This window comes from Elephantulus edwardii, unplaced genomic scaffold (genome assembly GCF_000299155.1).
Source record: "Elephantulus edwardii isolate Elephantulus edwardi_28Jun2011 unplaced genomic scaffold, EleEdw1.0 scaffold00038, whole genome shotgun sequence".
Classification (NCBI taxonomy): Eukaryota; Metazoa; Chordata; class Mammalia; order Macroscelidea; family Macroscelididae; genus Elephantulus; species Elephantulus edwardii.
In genome coordinates, this window is record NW_006399788.1 from 6,735,509 (window position 1) to 6,763,298 (window position 27,790).

The window sequence follows — 27,790 nt, forward strand, 5'->3', positions numbered from 1 at the left end:
CTTCTCCAGCACCACAGCTCAAAAGCATCCACTCTCCTTCTGTCCTCTTGGCTGAAAGCAGAGAGTACCAGGGGAATGTCTGTGTTTAATTGACTGTGTAAAGGCATTTGACTGTGTGGATCACAACAAACCGTGGCTAACTCTGAGAAGAATGGGACTGCCAGAACCTTTGATTATGCTTATGTGAAACCTGTACTTGAACCAGGAGGCAGTCATCAGAACAGAGCAAGGAAACACTCTCTCCAAGAAACATCCTCTCCAAGATGAATCTGTTTGTAGTTCCTATAGAAATTTAAAAAATAACAAGAAAAGAACTTTAGTAAATTTTAAAACTAGATAAAGTGAATAGATTTTCTAAAAATATAATTTATCTGCACAAATATAGAAAATCTTAAATAATCCTATACCTACCAAGAAATAGGATCAATTTGCAATTTAAAACCACCCTACAAAGAAAAAGCCAGATAGATTCTCACAGCAAATTCCACCAAACATCAAAGACAGAACACCAGTTTTACTCAGAATCTTCCTGGGAATAAAAAATAAGTACTCCTGAATTCATTAAGTAGGCCAGTATAATTATAATATCCAAGCCTAGCAACGCCATTAATACATGTGCAATGATCCTGAGTAAAATAATAGCAAACAGTGCTCGCTTTGATAGCACATATACAAAAATTGGAACAATATAGAGAAGATTAGAATGACCCTTGTGGAAGGATGACATGCAAATTCGTGAAACATTCCATATTTAAAAAACAAAAAAAAAGCAAACTGAATGAAAAAGAGTAGTAACGTCAAATGAATTTTAGTCCGTTCCGAAAGCACTATAAAAGCACTATAAATTTAACCTCAGAAGTCAACAGTGTATGCTAATATAAAATGTAAGCTAATTAAGGGAATCTTAATTCAAAATATATGGAAACTCTATATCATCTTTACAACTTGTCTGTAAATCTGTAGCTATTCTAGATGGTGCTGTAATGGCATAGTCCATGGACGGGGTGCTACTAACACAAGAGCATCACCTCTCTGGTGGGTAGAATCTCAGCTACAGTTCTGCAGGAGAAAGATGGGCCATCTCCTCCCATGGGATTTACAGCCTCAGAAATCCAGCAGAGGGTAAACTGTGATCCAATGGCAAAGAGTGTATAACTACTTTAAAATTAAAATATGACACTTTATAAAAATCAGTTTCATTAAATGCAGTAAAAGAATGAAAGATCTCATTGGATATAGAAATAACATTAGATAAAATTTACCTTTCATTCACAATAGCTCTCTCTTAACAAACTAGATCTAGAAAGAGGTTTCTTTAACTTGACAAAGGGTATCTATAAAAGAACAGTAAACATTTCTAAAATGTTAATCTATAAAATGTTAAAAGTTTTTATTTAAGGATTATTTGGAACCAGGCAGGGATGTCTGCTATCAATACTGCTATAGGATATTGTACTGAAGGTTCTAGTCAATACAATAAGGCGCGAAAAAGATATAAGTGCAAAGTGTAATGGTTCGAAGAAAAACCATTCTTATTTATATATATAGGCAGTCCTCAGGAAGGAAATTAATTTAGGAAACAGATATATTTCTAGCTGTTTTTAAGCACATGTATTTTTTGAACAGGTGAATATAGTTCTGATTTACCCTTATTTTGTGTAAGTAAGGTGTTCTGATTAAGAGACTGCACTGCTAATCAAAAAGTTAAATGGTTTTAATCCACCAGATTCTGCCAGGGGAACAACGAGCAGCTGTCTTCTGTAAAGACGTACAGCTTTGGAAACCCTGTAGGCAGTTAACTCTCCTCTGACCTCTAGGGTCACTGTGAGTCAGAAGCAACTTGATGGCAGCAAATTTGGTTTTATCTGGTTAGTGCAAGAAAAGGCCCAATACTTTTTCATTAATTTAAAATGGCACATGCAGCAGCTGGAAGTGATTATGAGGAAGAATTTCCTGCAAGTAGGGTTTGTGAGAAATGTCCTTACATTTCAAAGTGAGGACAAACTTTTGGAACATTAAGGGTAAATAGAAGTTATTCTAAATCTGATGTTCGTAATCAGGAGACTGCCTGTACACAAAGAGCATTTCAAAAATGGCCTCAGACGTATCAGAGAGCTTGAGGACGGCACAGGATAGGGCAAGGTTCAGAGCTGCTGTTCATGGAGTCCCTATGAGTTCTAGCCAACTCAATGACACCTAACAAGAACAACATAGATTAAATTATTAGACTCAGTCAGTCCATGTTGTAAAGGTGGTAGATAAAAAAATCAACAATCAGAATGCTTGTCTTTTTATTTACAAGCAACAAAATTAAAATCTTACAAAGATAGCATTTATAATATCTTGCCTAGCAATAAGTCTAACAAATAAAATATAAAATACTAAGCAACAAATTAAAACAGATATAAATAAATAGTAAAAATATGTCTATGAATTATTTGAATACTCAATATTATAAAGATGCAAATTATCCCCAAATAATACTCAGTAACTGAGGAAGGAGATAATTTTCTAGCTGTAGAAATTAATCTATAGTATATTAATCTATAGCATATTTTACTCAGTATTATAAAAATGCAAATTAGGTTGATTGAATGCAATCTTCGTATAATCTTAACATACTAAAAAACCTCACAAACCAAAAAAAAAAAAAACCCTCACAAACAAGCCTGATCATCTGATACTAAAATATGTATGGAAGTACAAATAGTTGATTTCAAAACTTATATTTTAAATGGATTAATGCTATGGATCACACCATTCAGCAACTCAGAAAGATTCTTGAAGAATTTTTCTTAAATCTGCAGAACTGGAAATTAAAGAAATGTGGTCATAGGGAGCTTTAGTGGTGTAATCTGTAGGGAGTTGCACAGCTAGCTCAAAGAATGTACCTCTTCAGTGTTTCAAATCCACCCCAGGATGGGCAGTCTCTTCCTGTGCAGTTTACACAAACCATGAGTTGGTTCAGACCTCAAGGTAATGAGTTGAGAAGGAGATAACTAATTGCAGTATATGCTCTTAAACTAGATCCTGTACAGGAAAAGGGGAGGGGAGGAAACAAACATTAAAAGGCCTATTGGGTCAATTGATAATATTAGAATCCAGTGGATTGAATAAAAGTATTACATAAAAAGTTGAGGATGGGAGGAGGGGTGGGCAGGGAGAAGAGTGCAACAATGAATAAATGGAAATCCAAAGTCTCTGTAAATTTTCATTAAAATTAATAAAATATATGATTTTTAAAAAGTTGAGGAGAAAAGAAAAATATGTAGCAATCAAGGGATAAAGCAAATGGGGCAAAATGTTAATAGTAGGTGAATTTTGGAGAAAGAATATATAGGAATCCTTCATATTATTTAACTTTTCTCTAAATTTGAAATTATTTGCAAAGTTAGGGAAATTGAAAAGTTAAAGAAAAAATCCTCAAATGTCTAACAATATATATAGTATAAAGTGTGGGGTTTAAAAAATTTCATTTTACATAAAAAGCCTAGAAAGATTTTAATTAAAACAGATTTGGTAATGCTCTGCTGGAGAATGCTCTGCTGGGCAGTCTCCTCCTGTGTGAGTTGGATCTGTCTGATTCAACAGTACACAACAAGGGGAAAAAAACCATTAATAAGATTAATTAAAATCCATCCCAAACCAGTGCAGTTCGAATCCACCAGATGCTCCGCTAGAGAAGGAGGGGCAATCTCTTGTGCCATTTGGATTGGATTAGATGGCACACGAGTAAAAAGAAGAAGGGGGAGGGGGGAGCTCTGGTGTCCTAGTGGCAAGAAGCTGCACTGCAATCCCAGAGGTGGTGGTGGTGGTGGTTGTTGTTAAGTGCCATCGAGTCACAGGCTACTCATAGCGACTCTATGAAGGAGAGTCCTCAACGCTTGGGTGTCTTTCATCCTTTCTCCAAGTTCATAGGGTTTCTGGAGGTAAATTATTATGGATGTGGATGCCACTCCTGCTTCCAAGCGTGTTTTAACCGGGGAGCTCCACCCCACTCTCTGTCCGCATTGGGTAGTCAACCATTAACGCATCTGACACATCTGTGTTACAGTGTTCAGCCTCACAATAACCACAAGTGACCAAAGTACGGCAACTTGTACACCAGGGCTATACAACCTAGAGGAATGTCTGAACAAAAACAATGAAAGACAGGCCCAAGGACCGCAGATTAAAAGTCACCCACCTTTGGCTTGGTAGCATCGCTTTCTGTCCACTGGGCCAGCTGATCTCTCTCTCTGTGTTGATGTTATAATCCCAGAGGTATGTGATTCAAATCCACCAAATGTTCTGCTGGAGAAGGAGAAGCAATCTCCTTCTGTACCAGTCAGATCCTATTTGACAGTACACACACGGAAAATAATAAAATTTTTAAAAATAAAACAGATTTGTTTTTAAACAGTTGTTTCTTCTGGGTGATGCAGTTGGAAGGTGCTGGGGAGAACTTGGACTGACTTACTACTTTTTGGTTTTAGTAGTTTAGAGTATTTTCATAGGTTTTTGAGGGGGTTTTCAGATGCAAATGATGTTGACTTCCATATCAAGTTTTGACCAGTTATGCACTGGGTGTTTTAATGGTTTTTAAGGAGAAGACTTGCTCAGTATTTACTCTTAATCTTTTTATAACTACAGTGAAATGCAATAATTTCTTTTAGTATCAAGTAGAGGAATTGAGAGAAATATTAAAAAGAATTCTCTCGTATTTGTAATAAATAATTTCTTTTCTGTAAAAGGGAAACGAAGCACCCAGCCACTATAGCAGGAGCTTTGGATTCTTTTGCCACATACACCGTGTGCTGTCATCAGCATACAACTAGCTATGGCCAGTGAACACTAAACTTGCAAATTATTAGCATCATTTTCAATCAGAAAACTGGTATAAGATTTGATAGAAAAGCAAAAGGTTTACTTTTTTAAAGTTTTCTTTCTTCTTTTTCAATGAATTAATGGGTATATTTTACTGTATCATATTTTTAAGATTTTTTGGTTTTGTTCTTTGTTTTCAGCCTCAGTAGTTCCACAAATAATATCTCTTTCTTTGCCTGATTTTATTTTTATTATCTATAGGGATAGAAAATATTGAGTAGTCATAAATACAAATTAATGTAAAATTATAAACCTCTAAGAAATGAAAAAAATGCTGATCTTAGTATTCTGTTACAATACCAAAGATGTCTCTGAGAAGCTCTTAAAGCCAATAAGCGCCTCTCTCATTGCATTTCACTTTGCTTTTTTTTCTTCTCCATGTGAATGTAAACTTTTCTTCTCATATTTCTGTTTCATCTCCTCCTTTCTTGGTGTCTCTCTTCTCCCTGAAGACCACTACATTTCAAGCTATCAGAAAGGTACCCAAACTGAAATGTGCTAATAAGAGCCTAATACTTGCTGCCTGTACCATCCAAGTCTTTCAGTTAGACTCATTTTGGTTGGTAGTTTAATGATTCTGAAAGGACTCTCCATCTCGTTCCCCCTTTCTGTTTTAATGTAAAGATTTTCTGTGGATCCTGCCATATGAACACTCAGGTTCCAGCTATGTGGATAGCAGGAGGGGAAGGAAGGAGAGACCATGTTTCTTTTCTTTTCTTTTCTTTTTTTTTTACTTTGTAATGCAGTCACCTGGTGCATGCCTGGACATGGACTTCTCAAGTGTGAGCCATTTCCTGAATCTTAGATGAAAAAGTCTTGTATTAACTTTTTCATATCACTTTATAAAATGCCCTACCTGGCCCCATAGCCTGTACTACCTAGAATAGATAATACTCTGTTCCATGGGGGTGCAGTCAACCAGAAGATTAGCAGTTTAAACCCATCAGCCACTCAAGAGAAATTTTAACTATCTACTTCCATAAAGAGTACAGCCTTAGAAACCTTCTGGGCTAGTTCTGCTCTGTCCTGTAGGATCGCTGTGAGTTGGAAAAGCTGGCAATGGGTTTGGTTGTTTGGTTTTTTAAAAAATAGAAAATAACTGGCATGAGAGCAAATGAAGATTAAAGAATGAAAGCAGCCCTCACTGGATTCAGGAGAGCTAGCTGTTCATTATGTTCACACACAGGAGAAAAGTACCTGAGCTACTGCTTGCCATTTGGCAGGCCAAGCTCTGCATCCTAAAGTGACCCACAGCGTTCTCGGAAGAGTTCTTTGCTGTAACGACTGTCTTTGTTTGTTGGTATGAGATGTCTTTGTGGGTGCATGTTTCATTTATCCCTGTGTTCTACATTTCAGAACTGCAAACAGGTCCCTATCTCTGATAGAGCACTCAGTCTGTCTTGTTTTGTGGACTCTCCATTTTTTTCTTCGACTTTTTCTCTTCTCAGAGTGTTTTCTGTTGTTCCTTAGAGATTTCTGAGATTCCGCTGCCCCTCATGTTTAAATAAATTTAGGCCTTGATTTCTTTTTTGTAAACAGCAGTTTCTTTAACTTAAATGAGAAAGCTACTCGTCTTCTGTTGTTAAACACCAACTTGTGAACACATTCCTTTAACTCCTGTATTCTTTGTATTCTCTAAGGAAGCACTACTGTTCGTAAGGAAATCATCAAGAATAAAATCAGAGCCATTGGGAAGATGGCACGGGTCTTCTCAGTCCTTCGGTAAGATAACTCTAGCACCACATTGTTTAATTAAAAGCATTTTGAGAGTAAATTAATAGTTAACTTCAGGAGTTTCGTTCTTTTTTATTTTTAAAGTAGAATTTGAGATCAGAACTGTTAGTATTCACATTAAATGCAGACTGAATCAGACCTATGGGTTCTGTTAAAGTGACTTGAAAGTGTTCTGGCAAACATTAATTTAGTTGTGGTTTAGAATGATGAGTGGAGTGGTTTATGTGGATTTTGAAGTCAGATGGGCTGTGTTCAAATCCTCGTCTGCTGCCTTTTAGCTTTGTGGTTTGGAGTTTGGCCTCTTTGCCTCAATTTCCTTGTCTATAAAATGGAAATGATAATAGGACCCACTTGAGCTTTTAGGAGGATTAAACGTGATAATATATGGGAAACATTAGAAAAGTACCTTGTTAGTAAATGTTTCTTACTGAAAATCATGATAGGAAGTAGGAAAATCTTCCTCTGCGATTTTTTCTTTTCCGTATCCTTTTCAAGTATCTTTTGAATTACTGAATGGGTGTGTTCCTTGGCATTAATCCAGGGCTTTGATGTTCTTTTCAGAGAAGAGAGTGAAAGTGTTCTGACTCTCAAGGGCCTCACACCTACAGGTACACTCCCTCTGGGTGTCCTCTCAGGAGGAAAGCAGACTATTCAGACAGGTGAGTATGCAAAATGTTCCTTTATTGGAAGTTGTTCTTCTATTACCTAATAGTCAACGTAAATTAAAAATCAAGGCTTTTTTAGTAACTGATACTAGAGCAGTTGGATAGCCATAGAGGATAAACAAATCTTAGCCTTTACCTCCTTTTATAAAAAAAAAAACTATTCAAATTCATTATAACTTAAATGAAAAAGATGAAACAATAGAATTCCTGAAAGAAAGTCTGGTTGCCTGCTGGGATAGACAGAGAATCCCTAAGTAGGACATAACAAGTACAAACTTAAAAGAAAAGAGAAAAAGAAAACACCATAAACTGGATTTCATTAAAATTAAGAACGTGTGTTCATGAAAATATGTAGTAAGAGAAGGGGAGAGTGAGTCTTAAGTTGGGAGAAGATTTTGGCAATACACATGTCTGAGAGAGAACTTTAATTCATAATAGAGAAAGAATTCCTTCAACTCAAAAGATAAGCCAGTTGAAGAAAAAAAAGTCGAGACTTTAGAGGTATTTCACAAAAGATAATATTAAAATAACCAATAAACATGAAAAAAACTGTTTGATACAAGTTACTTACTGAGAAATGGCTTTTAAAATGCCACTACATATCCACTGTTGTTGTTGTTATGTGCCATCGAGTCGCTTGCTACTCATAGCGACCCTATGTACAACAGCCCTAAACTCTGCTCTGTCCTGTGCCAGTCACACTACCTCTGACACACCCATCCCAATTACCCCAGTCACTGAATCAATCCACCTCATAGAGGGTCTTCCCCTCCTGCGCTGTTCCTCCACCCTCCCAAGCATGATGTCCCTCTCCAAGGACCGGTCTCTCCTCACAACATGTCCAATGTATGTTAGACGGAGCCTCAGAATCTTTGCCTCCAAGGAGCCACCCAGTTTAACCCTTTCCAGGATGAACATATCCACTAGTATAGATAAACTATGAATTTGTTAAGATACAGAGAACTGGAACTGTCATACATAGGTTTTTGTTGTTGTTTCCATGGAGTCACCTGCAGTTCATAGCGACCCTGTGCACAATAGCTCTAGATCCTGCTCTATTCTGGGTCAGTCTCACCGTTTCTGACGCACCCACCCTCATTACCCCAGCTATTGGTCAGTCCATCTCATCCGGGGTCTTCCTCTCCTGTGCTGTCCCTTGACCCTTCCAAGCATGATACCCTTCTCCAAAGACTGGTACATGATGAATGGAAAAGTGCTGGGCAGTAAAGCTAAACATGTACCTATTCTTTGACCCAGCAATTCCATACATGGTATATATATCCAAGAGAAATTAGAGTGTATGTCCACCAAAGGATTGCATAAGAATTTTCACTGTAGCTATATTAATAACCCATAATTGCAGGGGGCAAGGGAAGAGTACCATATGACTGGCAATAGGAAAATAGATAAGTAGGGTTGTATTTATATAATTAAATACTATTCCGCTATTAAAATGTTATGGATACATGCCATTATACAACATATGTGAACCTCACAGACATTATTATAGTGAACTCTAAAAGACAGATACAAAAGAACACAGTCTAAAATTTTTAAAAAAGAGCACAGTCTCAAAAAAAAAAAAGAGCACAGAGCACAGTCCCATTTAGATGATGTTCAAGAACAGGCCCACTGATGGCATAGAGGTTAGATGTGGTTTCTCTGCTGGATCAATATTGATTGACTGGGAAAGGGCACAAAGAAAGTTGAGGATACTAAAAATGTTCTAAATCTCGGCTGATTGTAGTTACATATATGTATTATACATACAGAAAAATATTGACTCTGTACATATTATATGCTTATTTTTTATATGTTTTATACCTTAAAACATTTTGCTGTTCTGGAGTAGTCAGTCAGAAAAGTAACGTGCAGTCACATTCCACCCCAGTGTCACAAGCACGTCTTCAACCAGAGTATCTGTTCTAAAATTATGTAGATGCTGACTTCTAAGGGGAGAGCTTTATGGAATCATGTAATTAAAAGATTGCTTTTTTTCCCCCTGCCATGATAAATGTAGATCTGGTCACACAAGGACAGGAGACTTAGCATCACATCACTGATGACTAGTTGTTCTAGGCATGAAAACTAGAGTGAAAGCGTTATTATCTTAAGCTAATATACTGCTTTCCCCCCTAATTTTGTTGATTGGGTTTTGTTTATTTTGTTTTCATATCATCCTGCTACTTTTAGGAATATTTCTGTTTTTATTAAAATTTCACTATTTACTAATAGGAACAAGCCCCTTTCCCCCCATTTTTGTAGGATTGAATTCCACCGTCATTTCCAAATTTAATATTGGAATGCTGGTGTTAGCTGTATAGATGGGATAATTAACATTTTTCCTTTTGGAAGTATGTATTAATCTATCATTGTAACAATAAACTATTTCAGGTTGAGTTCTTTCTCTCAGATGTGTAGTTTTTAGTGAGAAAAATGCTTTGCCACTATTGTTTTGCTTGGTAATAACTAGTCATATAAGATATTCTGAGTACTATGTATACTCAAGTTCCAACAAGGTGCTTTAGAGTGAATAAGGAAGCAATCTGAGTAAATAAAAAATCATTTCCAATAGCATCCTTACTTGAAAAGTTTTGAAAATTCACTGATCCACAAAGTTCTTTATTTTTTTATAATTTCCTACTAGTTTATTTACAACAAGGTTGTTATTTTAGAGTAAACACATTTTTTTCTGTAGACCTTAAGGTTATACATCTGCAAAGTGAATTTTATTGATGTAGTCTCTGAAAAGTTGCTTATTTTTAATTCTTCACCTACCCTCTGTTTTCAGGCCTAAATGTATCCAGTTCCTCTTTAGTCTTGATATGACTAAGAGTATTATAATAAATATGGTATTGTTTATTAATTCCTAAGAAATTTATGGAAGTTGTCTCGGGGGGAATGTGTGAAAATAAAACTAAAACTAGCTTAAGAGCTAACTTTTTGGAGACTCTTGCTCCCTTATCAAGAGAAACTGAATTTATTTTGATTTTTTTTTTATGTTAGCGTCTCAGTTCTAGAGTTTCATTTGTAAACTGAAGTAGTTGTTGAAAAACTTATGTTTGCACAATTTTATTTTACTTAGTTAGTTAGTTAGTTATTTTTCCCCCTAATTGACTGAATGTTCTATAACCTTGTTCCATGGATGGCACCAAGCAAGGCCTCAAACCGTTTCAACACTACTCTTGCAGGCGCTGTAGGAACGCACAGGATCACTCCAGACCCAAGCATGCCTGTGGCTTGCAATGTTTACAGAATTTGCTTAAAGAATTTTGAACCAGCAGTATTCCATTTGGCCTTATAACATATATAATGTGTGAGATACAGTGTACATACAACACAGTGGAAGTAAAAGAAATAAAGGGGGGAAAACTCAAGAGTTAGCTAAAATTTATCTCCAAGCTTTCTAGTTGTTAGAATGAAAGAGGAAAACCAAGAATGGTAAAATTCCCAAGGGCCATTGTAAAAAAGCAGATCAGTTTAGGTTGCATATGGTACCATCAAAACAACATGTAGAATGAATAGATGTTGTTGGTGGTGGTGGTGGTTGCCATCAAGTCAAGCACAACTCATAGTGACCATGTGGACAAAAGCCCTGAAGCCTTTCTATAACTATCTTCATTTCTCAAAGTTCATAGAATTTCCAGAGGCATGTTGTTTAGGAAGTGTAAAATGAATAGATGTTGTTGTTATATACCATCAAGTCACTTGCAACTCATAGCAACCCTATGTACAACAGCCCTAAACCCTGCTCTGACCTCTGACACACCCATCCTGATTACCCCAGTCACTGAATCAGTCCACCTCATAGAGGGTCTTCCTCTCCTGCGCTGTCCCTCCACCCTTCCAAGCATGATTTCCCTCTTCAAGGACTGGTCCCTCCTTACAACATGTCCAAAGTATGTCAGACGAAGCCTCAGAATCCTTGCCTCCAAGGAGCTGTCCAGTTTAACCCTCTCCAGGATGAACCTGTTTGTTTCCTTAGCAGTCCACGGTACCCTCAATACTTCTCCAGCACCACAGCTCATAGGCATCAAGTAAATCATGTATCTATTAAAAGAGTATACCAGAATTAAAGAATTTTTAAATTTTATATAATTGTTATATATAACTCAATGAAACCATGGACAGAGAATTTTAATAGGTATTTTCCCCCAAAGAATATATACAACTTATAAAAGCAACCAAATTTATTGCCATCAAGTTGATTCCGACTCATCCAAACCAAAACCTGCTGCCATCCAGTTAGTTCCAACTCACAGCAACTCTTTGTTTGGTTCCTGATGCTGTAAATCTTTGCTTAAGGAGTCTGTCTTCCTCCCTTGAATCCCTGATGGATTCAAACAGCTGACCTTAGGTTAGCAGCTCACAGGTAACAGCTACCATGCCACATTAACAGACAGAGCCTCCATTAAGCTCTCAAGGCTCCAGACTTCATAGAAGCTGACAGCCACACCTCTATTCTGCTCTCAGCCACTTAAAAAGACTCGAATAGATTGCCTGTGACTTGGAACTGACACATCTGACCTTCCACTGGAATTCTGAGGCTGTATATCACATGAGAGGGGAGTGACCACCTTTAATCTACCAGAGCAGCTGACAAATTAAATCCTTCTTTATCTCCAGCAGGATGGTTATCGTTTTAAGATAATTGTAAAAGTTGGCAAAAGTGTAAAAAAGCTTGTGGGTCTGTCAAATGGTGCAGACTCTTTAGAAAACAATCTGGCAATAAAGTATTAAACAGCAATCACACCCCCCACAGGAAAAGAAAAGGTTTAGTATGCAACTGTTCATCAAAGCATTCTGGATAATAGCCGAACAGTAGAGACCCAAATGTCATCAGTGGATGAATATAAACAAAATGTGATATACCTACACAATGAAATATTATGCAGCCATAAAAAGAATGAACATGCTTCGACATGAATGAACCTTGAAAATAATATGCTGAGAGAAACTTAGTAGAAAAGATCATATATTACATGAGTCTACTTACCAAAAAAGTCCAAAATAGACTATCTATAGAGACAGAAGGCAGATAGTGATTGACTAGGGTTGAGGTCAGGGGTCAGGGAGGTAAAGGAGGAAAATGGGAAGTGACTCTCGCTGGGTAGGGGTTTCTTTTTGAAGTGATGGGAAATGTTCCAAACACCAATCGTGGTAATAATTGTACAACTTTGGATATATTAAAATACTGAATTGTGCACTTAAAGCAAGTACATTTTAGTGTATGTGAATTTTATCTGAATAAAAATGTTAAAAGTATAAAAACTGATAAGTTACTCAGTTTTATGTAACTGTTTTTCATAATGTCCCTTCGTGCAGGTTGATTTTGTACATATTCTCAAATAATGAAATGCTAGAATACATTTTACCACGTATCTTTTAACTAATTATATTGATACTTGGGATATAACTCCAGGCAATGTTTTTGTTCATCTACTTCCAAACAGTTGCTCCTGCAACAGACAGAATGAATTGTGGTTTTCTTCTAAAGAGTATTTCTCCATGTGATATGAGAGAGGGTGTGGCATTGTTTTAGTATGTGCCTAAGTATGGTCAACACATTTAAGCACTTGATTAATTAATGCCAGGTATTTATTTCTCACATTGTGTTAAGAAGTTAGGTTTTCTGATCTCCCAGTTTCTCCTTTCATGTTAATATATAACGCCTGGGACCAGCCAGCTGTTCCTGCTCATTAAGCTACCTTCTTTTAAAAGACTGGTATTGGAGGAACTGACAGGGTTCTCCTAAGAGATCTTTCTTGCTACAGCTTGTGACCTTTTCCTATTATTAGGGTTTTTACTGCCTGGAAAAAAAAATTCAAGAACGTTTTCCTGTCAGTGCTAATTTTTAAATTGCTTTCTTGCTATCACTTTGAGAAGTGGGCAGGCCTGCTTGGTACTTTATCGCCTCTGATGAATGGATAAATGCTGAATGGAAGCCACAGGGGTTGGAAATACCAGCTTCTCTTTTATCTACAGACCCAGATGCTACATGGGTTTGCATCTGGAATTGAATAGCTCATCAGGGGTCTTTGCCAAGGAGCCCAAGTAGGATAGTTGTAAAGTGCTCTGCTGCTAACTGAAAAGCTGGTGGTTCAATCCCATGGATTTCTCCATAGGAGAGAGATGAGATTTGCTTCCAGTATCAGACCCCTTAGGAGGTAGTTCTACCCTGTCATATAGGACTGCTACATGTAGCATCAACTCTACAGCAATAGGTTTGGTATTTGGGGTGTTTGTTAATGGTGTTGTGCCTTGGCCAGCACTAGATTACTTCCTGCTAAGAGATAATCCCTCACTTGTAACCATTTATTCCTCTCCTTCCAAATGCCAATTATTTCTAAACTTTTTTTTCATTTTTTAAAAATTTCTTTTATTATTTGTGTGCACGTGTACTGTCAAATCAGATCTGACTGGTACAGGAGGAGATTGTCCCTCCTTCTCCAGCAGAGCATCTGGTGGATTCGAACCGCACACCTCTGGGATTGCAGTGCAAATGCCAATTATTTCAAGGGAGCTCCAGTGGCCTAGTGGCAAGAACCTGCGCTGTAATTCTGAAGGCGTGAGGTTTGAATCCACCAGATGCTCTGCTGGAGAAGAAGGGGCAATCTCCTCCTGTGCCAGTCAGATCCCATTCGACAGCACACAACAACAACAAAATCCCAAATGCCAATTATTTCAATATCAAGATCTAAATTAGCTGGTTATTTTCAATAAAGAAAGCAGCATAAAATTGTGTTTTTATAATCAAGTTGGCCTGTCTAATATCTTAGCTATTGCTACTATTAGCTAAAATGTTCCTGTGCCACCTTAAAGCTAGAAATGTGACAGACTGTCCACACCTCCTGACCCACTCCATGCAATGTCTTGCCGTCCTCCTCTGACTTCTTTAGTGACAGGAGTTTTGCTATGGATGGGAATTGGCTACCAGATGGGGCCCTGGGAGGTCTGTGCTGGCAGCAGTGCTGTTGGATTACTCACTCTTTTTCTGTCTTCATTTTTGCATGCCACTGCTCCTGCCCTCTTACAGCCACAGTAGAAGCGGTAGAGGCCCGGGAAGGTATGGCCATACTCCTCTGATAGATATGATCCTGTGTCTGTCTACTAGTTTAAAAAAAGCTTCATCAACAGTTTGAAATCTTTCATTATTGCATCACCAGAACTGGAACAGTGAGAAAAGGCAGAGATGTTTCTAGGCATACTCACAAAACACATTTTTTTTCTCTTTGTGTGTACTGTGCATGTATTTAAATGACCCTCACCAAGGCTAACACCCCTTCTGGACTCTTAATTTTATTGTGTGCCTGAAGCTTAAGCAACTGGTCATGAAGGGTCAAGTAATTTAATTCTAAATCCCTTCCATATGCAGGAGACATCCTTTGATTACAAAAGATTCAGACAGCTCTACCTAATGATTCTAAAGGAGATCAAGAGTGAAGGCCAAAGTAGATGGGCATTCGTTCGCTCATTTCTAAGGTTGTTCTAAGGTAGTAAACGAAATGATCTTTGCTCCTTTGGAAGCCCATTTTAAGCAACGACTTTTCTATTTTATGGATGAAAATTATTGAAATAGATAAGCCTTGGATTATAATTTGTCTTGTTAGCTAAATCAATTGAATCAGTAGGAAAATACCTAGAAGCTATTTCAATGGCTTTTAACTTACGTTCAGCTACTGGTTGTGCAAGATAAAAAAAAACTGTCCTTTTGAGCAGTTTTTTGTTAATTCTTTGTTAACGTTTTTGTGATCAATGTGATGTTTGTGCTTGAAGTAACTACTGTTTTACTTGTTCTGTTATTCCAGTGTTGCCTTTTTCCCCTAGTGTTGAGCATTGAGCATGTTGCTAGTCCATAAGAAACAACTTTCTCAAATATATTGAGGTTAAGGAAGAACTTCAGTTTTGGGGTTTTTTTTGTCAGTACACGTTTGCTATGACTAACCATATTATGCTTTTATAGAAATTTCTTTCACAGTTTCAGCTGCTTTTGGGCCTTAAGGAAATAAATCACTTCAGACAAAGCTAATTCATTTCAATGTCTGTCTATTACCTTTACCAGACATGTGCTCCATAGCCACCCTGTGTTGTTCTCTAGGAGGTTCTTGTGTGCTAAGAAACTTTTAAGTTTGTCATTTTGTTGCCTAATTAAGGTCTGTTCCCTCCTCTCCTGTTTTTCTTTAGCCATCAGAGGCTTTTCACTGCAGCACAAGATTCGAAGTTTTGAAGAAGCCCAAGGTCTGGACCGAATTAACGAGCGGATGCCGCCGCGAAAAGATAATGTACACCCTGATGGGCCAGTAAAATTGGTCAGCCCTGTGCACCCAAACACTGCACACAGGAGTGACCAAGGAAAGAAAGCCCCGTGACGGTTTGAGGCCTGCTGTGGCATCCACAGCTTACCAACAAACTTTATTTATTTATTATTGGAAAACAAAGCAAAACAAACTTAAACTCGGAGGTGCATCCATAATGCAGGCTGCATTTATTCTGTAAAAAAGGTGACCATTTTATAAATTCTTTTATCTTCAATATATATAAAAAGTACATCTGTTCTGTTTTTCCCTAATTTTTAGAAATTGGTCTGATTGTTGTTGATACATTTATGAAGTCTTGTGCTATATAAAGATGACCTTCCCCTAATAAAAGGGCCTTCGAAACCTCAATCCTGGGTTTCTGACTTGAACAAATTATCCTTCTCTCATTATTTTTTGGGAAGGTAACATCTTTTATGTTCAAAAGCTTTTCACACATAAAAAGATTTATTGTTATTCTTTCACTCTCCCTTGCCCCCCACTTCCTTGGTGCCATTAAAAAAGGTCTCTTAGACTAGGTTGCTAAATTTGCTTTTCTTCTTGTAGAAAAACTGATTATGGTAGCACTTCCATGTGAAAACTGGAACCCAGTGATTGTAAGGGCCAAGGGAAATGTTTACCATAATAACCTACCTTCTTCTGGACTCGTTTATTTCTTTTATTTGTTCTAGTAAATAAAATTAATAATGATAATTTTTTAATAATTACTTAAAGTTTGTCCATTTAACTATGGACATTAATTTGAACACCTTTAGCATTTTGGAAGAGAAAGAGATTTTCAAAAAGCTTTAACTGATATCAGATTTTTTTGCTTTCATTTGTGAATCCCTGGTGACCTATCTTATCAGCAAAGGAAAAGACATTTTAAGATATTTTCTAAATGCAGAACCTTAGACAGCAAGTATTTGTGCCCATCTGTGTTACTGCATCAGCAACTGCACCCATTCTCTCCACCATCCTTCTGTCTTGGTGTCACCATTTTTGAAATCAAGTGGGACAATGAAAACTGAGTACGGTGGGGTGAGCTCAGTGTGAACTGAAAGTTTTCCAAAGGGCTTTGGATACATTAGGATTTCCTCTCTTCTGTGTGAACCACCTGGATGTTTCTACTGTGTTTTCAGTAGCACACTTAGGAATACCAGAAGTATATTCAGATACAGTGTCTAAAAGAACTTTCTGTGGTTTGGTTTTTTTGGTTATTTCAACTACTTAAGGAAATACTGGAAATCCACAGGCTCTGACTTTTTATCCCGATCATTGGTGATATGAATGTGCACACTTGGGCACACAACGTCAAAGCATGGAAATGCAACTCAATAGGATTCCTTAATGCCATTTGAAATGTAGGGCTCCAGCACGCACTGCAGCAAGGATCTCTGACTCTTGTGCTTCATATTAGGAGCTTCAAGGAAACTGGGGACCTTTCTAAAAAAGAGGGAAAACCCCCAAAACACAAAACCAGGCAACCTAATTAGCATTGCAATGTTGGGCTTTAGCTGTCTTCCTGTGTTCCCATGCTTTTTGCTAGCAGTTCCCACTTTTTATAACAGAGACCAAAGCACTTTTGGAAAATGGAATCTGGAGACAGATTGCTCTGTTAACAGAAAGATAGGAAGGTTCCTACAAGGAGCTAAAGATGTCTTATTGAGTTGGGAGTAAAAACCTCTACTATGGAAGGGGGGTAATTTTGTGCATTTATCCTTTCTGATGTAATTTATTTATACTCAGAGGGAATGAATCACCTGGTCAGTCCACATACTTCTCACGCCACATCCAGTATTAGAAAAGGTTGCTGTCTTTAGAAATTCTAATAGGAAAGTCATTCTTCAATGACAAATTTGAGATGAGAATATCTTATGCCTTTCTCCTGGTCATTAGGACCATTGCTATACATATACATATACATATACATATACATATACATATACATATACATATACATACACAATCCACAGTTAGAAACCATTCTTAAGGGCCTAGATCAGCTCACTAATAGAAAGGATGATTACACAAGAATGTCTTTAATATCGTCTCTAAAAATTGTAGTATGTAAGGCCAGGTTTCTTGATGGAAACATTGTACAAGGACATTTTTTGCAGGTACTCTGCGTTGTCAGCTGAAGGAGAGGGAAGAAGCCAGGACCAAGAACATTTGAGTTTTAGAGCAAAAACAGCTCTTAAACATTCTGTTCAATCCTAATATTCTGTAAGAAACTAGGGTACATATTTGCACAATTTAGAAAGTGTATAGTAAATGTGTCAGAATGGTGTTTCTTAAAATGAGATCCTCAGTAATGTACTTATATTTGCATTTGCACCTATGACTCAAAATAGTATAGAGAGCATGCACTGTAGTAGCACTGTAATACCAGTGCTTTTACTTAAGATTTCACTATAGGATTTTAATATTTTTCATGTTTCATTTTAAACAACAGTTACCAAAGAGATTAGATGCCTGCCCTGTGGGCTTGCTCCAGGACTGCTGTTCCTGCCTAGGGCCATCATTTCAAACACACAGAATTTTCCTCTGAATTTTTTGTGAGGTGTTTTTTGTTTGTGGGTATGTGGGTTTGGGGGGGGTTTTTTGTCATTTTTGGGAGTAAACACAGCAAAACAAGTTCAAGTTTCCACATGTACAATTTAGTGACATTGATTCTCCAAGTTGTACAACCATTATTATTCTTTTCTGAGCTATTCCTCATTACCATAAACACCCTGCCCACTAAGTTCCAATGTAATCTTTGAAATTGCTGCTATCAATTTGATCCCATTTAAAATTAGGAACATAATGTTCAAGGCAGTATCAAGTCAAGTCAGAATCAACTCACAGTTGAGCATGTTTTTAGAAGCTGTAAATCGTACGGGAGGAGACCACTCATCTTTTTCCTTGAAGCCGCTGGTGTATTTGAACCAGGAGACGCACCACCTTTGGGTCAGCAGCACAACTCCCCCTGGATGACACCACCAGAGCTCCTCACCACCCCCCCAGCTAAGTTAATCTATCATTTTGTTTTTAGATGACTTAAAAGGATATTTTCTGTTTAAGTTTTGAAGATTATCTCAGAAAAGCAGTTTCAAGGGCTCATCTATCCTTTATGGCTTCAGAAAATCTGGAGTTTGTTCTGCATTGCTCCCCTTTATATAGGTTTCTTCTACAAGATATTTGATTAAAATATTCAGTAATGGTGGCCAAGCACCATTCAGTTGTCATCGCCATCCTCTTTTGTCTCATGGCAAAAGAGGCAGCTATTGATAAAGGCAATTACCCACACACTCCATTTCCTCCATCTATTTCTCACTCTCCCTCCTTTCCCTGTGGCTCCAGGTTAATGGAGATCAATTGTCATGCCCTGGATGAAAGCTCTTAAGACCCCAGGACCATGCGGTCAACCAGGAGGTTGAACAGAAGCACTAACCACATTATATATTAACTGGAATGTCTCATGAAACCATGACCCTAGGCTTCCAAACCAAGGAACCAAATCCCAGGAGAAATCAAATTTGATGCATGCTGCAGTATAGGATGAAACTGGAAGACATTATGTTGAGGAAAATAAGCCAATCAAAAAGAACAAATGTTGTATAGCCATAAAAAAGACAAATGTAGAGGCATCAAAGTTTATTAGTGATTACCAAAGGTGAGGAGGGAAGGCAGAGAGAGTGTTAACAGATGGGGGGGCGGGGGGGAGGAAGTCACATTTAAGGGTAGGGTTGCAAAGCCAGTCACTGTAATTGCACAGAGTTGCACACCTGTAAAAACGGAACTGTGTGGTAGCTACATTTGCAGCGGGGACCGAAAGAAAGAGTAGCTGCTGAGGCTGCAGCAAATATTCTAACTGCTGGCAAACTGTGATGCTGGCATTTTCAAAAGCTCTTTTATTAAAGGTTTGACCCTTGCATGTTCTATAGATACTAAAAATACCATTCTCTTCACACTAACGTCCACAGGGGCCTTCTAGTTCTGCAAATTCTCTCACCAAAAGTGGGGGGAGGTTTCTTAAATCAGTTTGCTAGACATGTAGGAAGGAGTGCTTGGGGTCAAGTCCTCAGAAACACCGTTTTGGAAAAAATGGTACTTTTCATGGACCTGGCTTTCTTCATTTTGGTTACACAGTCATACCATATGAAATTTCAGTCAGGTTGTGTTTGTGGTTTTGTTTTTTTTTTAAATTGCCCAACACTAGTTCAAAACAAACTTTTATAACCTTAGTGTTCTAAATGTTTACAGCCAAAGCAAAAATACTTTCCTTTTTAAAGAAACCTCCAGCTTCAGTTTTCCATAAAACTTTAACATGTTGATTGTGGGTATAGACATTGCTAATCACTGTCCTTTTGTAACAAGATAGTGACCAGCAAAGTAAAAACTGTTTATCACGTGCTGATGGGCTTGGTGTGGCTCTTTGCTTATGAACAGGAAAGCCAAGATTCTCCAGTATTGACCATATTTTCCTATCCTTTAATCTGTATTTGCACTACCTCTTCTACTCCTCCATAAGCACTGCACTTCAGTGAAGCTGTTTTCTGTCAGTGGCAAAGATCTGCTTTCTTTTCTGGTGGGCTGATTTCCTGACACTGTTCAAAAATCAGAAGAGAGAAGCCTTTGTTTGCTAGCAGAATTTTCCTTCTATTTGATGTCATTGATGAACAGGAGAGGGATATCTAAAAATTTATTAACTTGGGACCCTTTTAAGCCATGGTGTTGCCCCTTAAATCCTCTTCTGAGTATTTCTTAAAGTCTGAGGCAGCTACTCTCCTTAAGACAAAGTATTTTCAGGAGAAACAGCCCATGGGTACGTGGCATCCATTGTGGCTCACATGCAGACAGTTCTCAGTGCCCATTTGGCACAGGGCAGTATGTGCTGGGCTACTGATCAAAAAGTCTTCAGTTCTAATCCACCTAATAAAGAGCTGTTCTAGAGAAGATGGGTGCTCTCCTCCCAAAAAGATTTTTCAACCTTGGAGACTCAATGACTAGTCCTCCAGAGTCACAACTAACTCAGCAGCAGCGAGCCTGGCTTCATGGCTTGATCATGACCATGAACTCTAGTTTCTTAGAACAAGTCCAACTGTAGTCTGTTCAGTCTGCCCTCCTCTGTTTTATGTAAATAGTACAGCTAATGCCCAGAACTTTTAACTAAACCGTTATCTATAAATAGGAGATGCAAACTCTTGAAAATTAAGTTCATCCTGGCCAATCTGAATTAAACTGATTTAGAAAGATCTTGCCTGAGACTTCCCAATTCATAGTTTTCCCTTGTGATGCTCTGGTGGCTAAAGAACTGCACTGCCAACCCAAAGGTACACTGTTCAAATCTACTAGCTGCTGTGCAGGAGGAAAATGGGCAGTCTCTGCCCTTGTGATTTACTGCCTCTGAAAACCCACTGGAGGGTCAGCTGTGGGTTGGTTCTGACTCAGCACTACACAGCAAGTTTTTTGTTGTGTTAATTATCAACATTTTGTCTCTGGCCTTTGCATTAAAAAAGAACATTTGATTATTACTCCATATAGACTTAAGACACCATTCTTGATATCCAGTATTTATTCTGGTTGCTATAGGAACAGCAGAACTCTTTCAGAGCATTGTTATCGTTCCATTTTATTCCCTACCAGGTGGAAGATTTCTGGGGGAGGGTGAACTCTGAGACCAAGCTGTAAGCACAAGGCTTTAATTTTCCTAAAATCATTCATGGCTATAACCATGATTTCCACCTTGCCTGACACTCAGTCCACATCTTTTCTGGAATCTACTGTAGAGTGGAAATAAAGATGTAGGCAGATCTGGCAGGAGACTGTGGAGGACTTGGATCACCCCAGTCCCTTCTCAGCACTGTATCCAGTGAGTCATAGGAAAGCCACAGGAAGAGGAAAACGTGTGTAGAGGAAGAAAGCTGTGTAATAGAGAGTAGAGCTGTTACTTGGGTGAGAGCACTATATTAACAATAGAGCTTTGGGCTGTTGAGCAAGGATGAAGGGGAACCTATACAGTGGCTTGTGACCTGACCTGCATATACCCAGCCAATGGAAGGGAATGAGGTCAGTGTTAGCAGCCTTCATCTGTGATAAAGGTGATACCTGGGAGTATATTCCCTCCCAGGCATCCTTGGCCTAACTCCCCAGCAACCTAGGCAAATTGCTAAATAACACTTTTGTCTGAGTCAGGGTTATGGCTAGCCTATAAGCATCTTCACTTCTCTCTCCTTCTGCTGATGAGTCTAGATGGTTTAAAATTAAGAAGCAAGGACAGGGACATGGAGCATCCCTCTGGACAGATCTAAAATAAGGTCAGGCACACTGCTTTCCTGCAAACTGTTGACCATATTCTCTTCACTCTCTTGCCATAGCTAACTCCATATAACTCGTTTGGTTTTGCATGTTAAGAGTAGAGTGCATGTAGTAAGACAGAGGTCTGCTATAAATTTTCATTTGAGGCAGCATCTGTCACAGAACTTTCTGGATACACCATCATGAACACTTGTCTTTTTTCAGCACACTGTGACCAACAGCTACTTTTCCTAACAGAAACATTCACAAACACTTTCCAAGAAAGGTTTCTGCTTCCTAAAGGAGGTGGTCAGACACATAAAACTAGCTGGTGGTGTAACTATTTTTAAGCTCTCAGAATGCTGGACTATTTGCTTGTGCTTAGATACTCTTTTTCTTGCTTTCGGTTATGTTAAAAATAATGGTGACAATGTTGTTACTGGCAGCAATCATTTAATTCATTGTGAACAAGAAGTAAATTTGTTAGAATTTTCTCACTGTAAACTGGAAGTCACATTTAAGATAAAAGAAGGAGGGAAAAAGTCTTAAGATTAAATGATAATGTTACTGGCTTCCTCTGTCTGTATTTCTATTATTTCCTTGTGCTTATACTTTGCCATTCCAGAAGTCAAGGAAAAGCCTTAATGGGTGAAGAAGTCTGCTCAGATCTCTGACCTTGTCAAGGAATTCCCCTCTCAGGGGAGGAAACTATCACTATGAAAGTACCTCTATCCTCCATCTCTCCAGCCCTTTATTTGTACACTTATTTTGACACTATAATAGTGTTACTATTTCTCCTCACTTAGAATCTATTCCCTTGCCCTAGGCCTTGACTTCCTGGCATTTTGCCCACTACTAATTCAAGTTCAAGTCCAACTGCCTTCGATGGCTTCTCCAGCAGAGGCCCCTCCTTGGAAAAAAAGAAAAAACATACTAGTAAATTTAAGAGTCTTTGCAAAGAAAAAAGTAATTTTTTAATTATGGTAACTGTGCATGTGATCCTAACAATAGACATGGGTGATTCCAACTTGGCAGAAATTGAAGAAACCAGAAAAGATAAATTTTGACTCTGGCTCCCAAGAAAAGGAAATGCCAGACCAGCCTCTGGAAAATAGAAATGACTTGAGGTACCATGGATCCACAAAGAAAAATCAGGCCTTGCTGTCAGGAGGGGCCAGTTTTTGGAAAAAGACATCCTGCTGGGAAAGGTGGCAGGTCCGAGAGAGGAAGACCCTCACCAAATGGATGACACAGTGAGTGTACCAAAGGGCTCAAGTGTATGAGAGACAGTGAGGATGGCGCAGGACAGGGCAGTGTATAGGGCTGTTGTTCATATGGACGCTATGAGCTGTGGTCAACGTGCCAGCACAAATAAGCATGTGAAGTACTGGGGGGAGAAAAAGTGCACGGGGCCCTGACAGAGGGAAGTCAGTGAAGGGATTTCACCAGCAGTGGAAGCTGAGCCTAGATCTCCAGGGCTGAGGGGCTTACGTAAGGCAGCTTTCACTTACCCACGTGAAGGACTGCACTGCCATGAACTAGAAAAGGAGCCCAACTTTCTAATTCCAAATAAGCTGAGGGTATATTTTGGATTCTTTGCTATCCAGTAGTATTGTGATTTAGCATTGTTCTTTTACCTCCAGGAAACCTTCAATAAAATGAGAACACTTTTAAACAAGAGACTTATATTTCCCCTTATTTCCGAGGTTTTAAATAAAACTCCTTACAAGCCTGGTAATTAATCCCAATTTGAATTATCTTATCCCCCTCTTGCCTAATATATATAATCACATGGTGGTGCCACTTCTTACTGAAACTGTAAGGTTTTAGGCAGAAAGTGTTACATTTTGATACAAGGGATTAGGGGTTTAATGGTCATTTGGGTGGTCTTTTTTCAGTGTTGACATAATTGAAAAGGCTCATTACAGAACTCTAGGAGGTGGGAAGACAAGATTTGGAGGCCAGTGTGCTACCTCATGGTACCCACTGTCCAAGCACTCAGCCCTCTTGTTACCTCTGCCAATACACCAGAGCTGCTGGGAATGAAGCAAGCAGAGCTCCTTGCCCAGCTCCTGGATCTGTGCCCTTTTGTGGCTGGGTTGACTTGGCTGGGTTTTTACTCATTTATCCTTCCTTTATAAAATCAAGGCTGTAACGAGATGACCACCACTTGCTGTTTCCATCTTTCCTGAGCAACAAAGGCAGTTCATAGAGTTCAGTTCTCTAAGACAGCTCCTCTACACATTGTGCTTGTTTTCTCATCTATGAAGAGAGGAAGGGAGAGAACAATCATTACTATGATGTCAGTGGAAAGGCTTCCTTGAGGATAGTCTACATAAATAGGGCAGAAGGCTGAACTCTCTCACAACCTTCAGCGCTTGGATTTGAATGAGTCTGAGAACCCTGAATAAGCTGCCCATGACATCATGTGAATGCTCTGGAAAGACGTGTGCAGAGCCAGCCTCCAAGTCTCATCCTCTATTCCTGTGGGTTCCACTCCTGCATCCTGGCTGGCCCAGCAGTCACTTATACGACCTGTACTGTGTATCTTTTCTGTATTGGGTGTCAAAGATGCCCCACCTTACAAAAAAAAATTCCAGATGGGTCAGGCTTGGAAATAGCTCTTTCCTCCCCTGCCTGCTTCTGTCCCCACAAGTAATTGACAGGCAAGGGACATCAAGAGAATCTGGGTGACAATATAAGCAGTGCAAGGATCAGAAGAGGGCCCATGACAAAGGGCTGGAGCCCAAGGGAGGAGCAGTCCAGACTGTGCTGGTGTTTCTGATGTGAGCTTATGTCAGTTCCTCTCCTCCCCTCCCCTCCAGAGAGGACCAAACTGCTCCAAAGGAACAATGTTTGCTTTTGTAACTCATTCAGGTCTGCCTGCCGAGTTCCTCTGACAAGAAGAAAGCCCTCTCCTAAGAGCACAAGTGAAAACCAACTCAACTGAAAAGAGTTTATCCCTGGGGTAATGCAGATGACACAGCCTTGCCTGTTGAAGGTGAAGCCCAGTAGCACTTATTGAAGATCAGAGACTACACAGCTTCAGTATGGATTACTCTTCAACAGCAAGAAAAGAAACCCCTCACAACTGGACCAACAGGCAACAAAATGATAAAAAAAAAAAAATGAAATGGTCAAGGACTCCATTTTACTATTTGACTCCACCACCAACACTGTGGTAGAAACTGTTGAGAAAATATGTTTGTTGTGTGTACTGTCGAGTCTGAACCAATACATGGCTGAGTCTCCAGCAGAGGTTAAGAGGTACTTAATTGCTTCAGAGATTGCCCATCCTTCACCTACAAAACAGATACATTGCATTGGATAAATCTGCCTCTTTTAAGGTGTTAAATAGCAAGGATGACACATTAAAGACTAAGAGGAGCCTGGTCCAAGCCATGGTATTTCCAGTTGCTTTATATGCATGTGAAATGTGGACAATGCATAAGGGAGACTGAAGAACTGACACCTTGAATTATGGTATTGATTACACCACGGACTGCCAAAAGAACAAATATTATCTTGGAAGAAGAAGTGCAGCCAGTGTGCTACTTATGAGAACGGGGAGGTTTCCTCTCACATACTCCGAGCATGTTCTCAGGAAGGGTCAGTTCTTAGAAAGGAACTTCAGGCTTGGATATACTGGAGTCAGTGAGGAGGACCCTCAGTTGCACTGTGACTGCAACAACGGTCTTCTGCCCAGCAGAGATTTTGAGGATGGTACAGGATATGGGAAAGTTTTGATGTGTTGTAGAAAGTAATGCAATGAGTTGGGAGTTAACTTGGGGGCACCTAAAAAACCAAATCCCTGGGGGAGGTAAAGAAAAGGAATAACATATGTCCTTCCTTTATCTAATATGGAGTATAAGGAAGTGAGGCACATTAGCTGAGGAGCCATGAGCCCCGTGAGAGTGGAGCTCAGCAGTCTGACTTAAATGTGACTCTAGCACTGGATAAAGCCACTCCAAGAAAGAAAAGTCCAAGTTTAACTCTTCTGAGATCCCCTGCTTCCCTTTTACCACTTAAGAAATAAATCTGAGTTCTCTTTTCTACCCTACTTCCTTGTTAAAATAAAAAGCAACTTAAGTGCTCTTTTAACTCACCCTCTGGTGACAGAGGTTGGTTTTCAGAGTGACCTGCATTTTCACAGGTGCAGCCAGTCTCCTCTCCCTCCATGTGAAGAGCTACACCATTTACTGGCGTGTCTTGGCTAATCACCCTTTAAAGTGGTGAAAACGGACAGGCTTCTGTTGGCACTGGTGCTACTGCACAGAACAAAAGGTAGCAGCTCAAGAAGGATCCCGGTAACAGATCAGATTGCTAGGGAAACAGAGCAGTTATGTAACTGTGTTTACTCGGGCTCAGGTGGCTCCAAGAAGGCAGAGGCTGCCCCCTGACAAAGGGCAGTACCAGGAGGTGAGGAAGAGGCGGACTCACAGGGAGGGAGGTCCCTGTCCAAAGATAAGAGAGCCATGCCGAGGAGATAGCACTCTGGGATGAAAGGAATCTGTTCTCCTATTGACAAGAGCCAATGTTATCTAGGACAACCTTTCCTGTCCTCAGCCTCTCCCTACAAAGACGCCAGCAGCAGGCTAGGCCAGCAGTAAGTATATCTGAAGCTAGAAAGAGGAACTGAAAAATTAATTTTTTCAGTTGTTTTTGGCTGAATCTCTGGATCATGTTACATTCTTCCTTCCATGTCACAATTTTCAAAAAAAGCATTTTCCCTAAATATGGGCAAAGAGGAAGAATTAGCGAGGGTTCTTTATGTCTTTCCTATTTTGTGCTTTCACCAATCTCTCATCCTCTCTTCTATGAGGTCAGATGAACACCACGCAGCACAATGGAAAGATCTCATCACAGACCCTCCTTTGTCCAAGCAGACAGCCTAAGATTCTGGGAATGAGTTACCCCTGGTCCCAGGACAAAGCAGGTTCTGACCTGACAGAGAAGGTGATAAGCCCAACAAAATAGGGGCCTAAGGAGACAGAAGTCAAAGCAGCTTAGGGAAAAGGCTCAGGGGCTGCCCTCCCTCCTCCTGCAAAGCTGTTCACTGGACTCCCTGTTCCTCTAGTGATGAAACTGGTTACTAGTGCCCCACTCTTTGTAGATGTCCCTTTTTAACAAAAGAGGAAGCTGGGACCTTTGTCAGCTCAGCTGCAAGCTCTACGTTAAATATTTATCTTGGAGCCCAGGCCAGAGCCCTAGAAAATAAAGGAAGCTTGCTCGTGGGAAGAGAGGGTATGGCCAGGATTCCTGGAGTTGGAAGATCTTCAGCTTTACCATCTCAGGAGACCAAGGAGGAAAATGAAAGTGACGTGGTCCTTCCTACTAGTCCCAAGGACCCTGACAGGTGGGGAGAACTGGCAATGGGAAATGGCACATATGTTGTCCCCCGAGGGAGGGAAGAGGGTAGTACATAGTGGTGGTAACCCTCCAAGTTTTAGGAGAGGGAAATGCCATTTCTGCCTGCCTTCAAACTCTTTCTGGGAACCCCTGGACCTGCTGCCCAATAACTTACAGCCGCTAGCTGGGCCCCACACTATCCTGCTTTCCCATGGCGGCCCTACACACTGGAACAGCCAGCATGCCCCATATCTCTTAAGCTTCTCTTTAACCTACACCTCTTTTTTGAGTATTCTATTCATATCATTTCACACCAGTTGACCACAACCTCTTTAAAAGAGATTGCTCTTTTAAATTAAACTGAGGAAAGAACAAGCTAAAAGGTCATGGACAGCAAAGACTAAAAATTGTTCATTCACCCTTTTCCCTCCACTCCCCACTTTCGGGGAAGTCTGTGCCCCAGGGCACAAACCTCATACTGAGTGGGTATGAAACCAGTGTTTACACACTTTCAAAATGTTATAACTGTTTATTCTCAAAAAGGATCTTATGTTGGTCAAGTACTTCTAACTAGTTATTTTGAGGAACCAAGAACCAAGC

The 27,790-nt window shown here is 39.3% G+C and overlaps 2 protein-coding genes across 3 annotated transcripts in view; both read left to right on the forward strand.

The window, feature by feature from the left end:
* The window catches only part of PPP3CC (protein phosphatase 3, catalytic subunit, gamma isozyme), a 139,275-nt gene extending 123,324 nt beyond the window's left edge, over nucleotides 1-15,951 (forward strand). The window contains exons 10-13 of one of the 2 annotated variants that reach the window (XM_006884833.1): nucleotides 6,507-6,588; nucleotides 7,162-7,259; nucleotides 14,302-14,331; nucleotides 15,450-15,951. In XM_006884833.1, the coding sequence (XP_006884895.1) occupies nucleotides 6,507-6,588; nucleotides 7,162-7,259; nucleotides 14,302-14,331; nucleotides 15,450-15,634 (395 nt within the window). In that variant the 3' untranslated portion in view covers nucleotides 15,635-15,951. The remainder of the gene's footprint in view (nucleotides 1-6,506; nucleotides 6,589-7,161; nucleotides 7,260-14,301; nucleotides 14,332-15,449) is intronic. The other variant, XM_006884832.1, reaches the window with a different exon arrangement.
* Nucleotides 15,952-27,087: 11,136 nt separating this feature from the next.
* Nucleotides 27,088-27,790, forward strand: part of SORBS3 (sorbin and SH3 domain containing 3) — a 33,772-nt gene continuing 33,069 nt past the window's right edge. Inside the window, exon 1 of the mRNA XM_006884903.1 lies at nucleotides 27,088-27,197. Coding sequence (XP_006884965.1) covers nucleotides 27,088-27,197 — 110 coding nt within the window. The remainder of the gene's footprint in view (nucleotides 27,198-27,790) is intronic.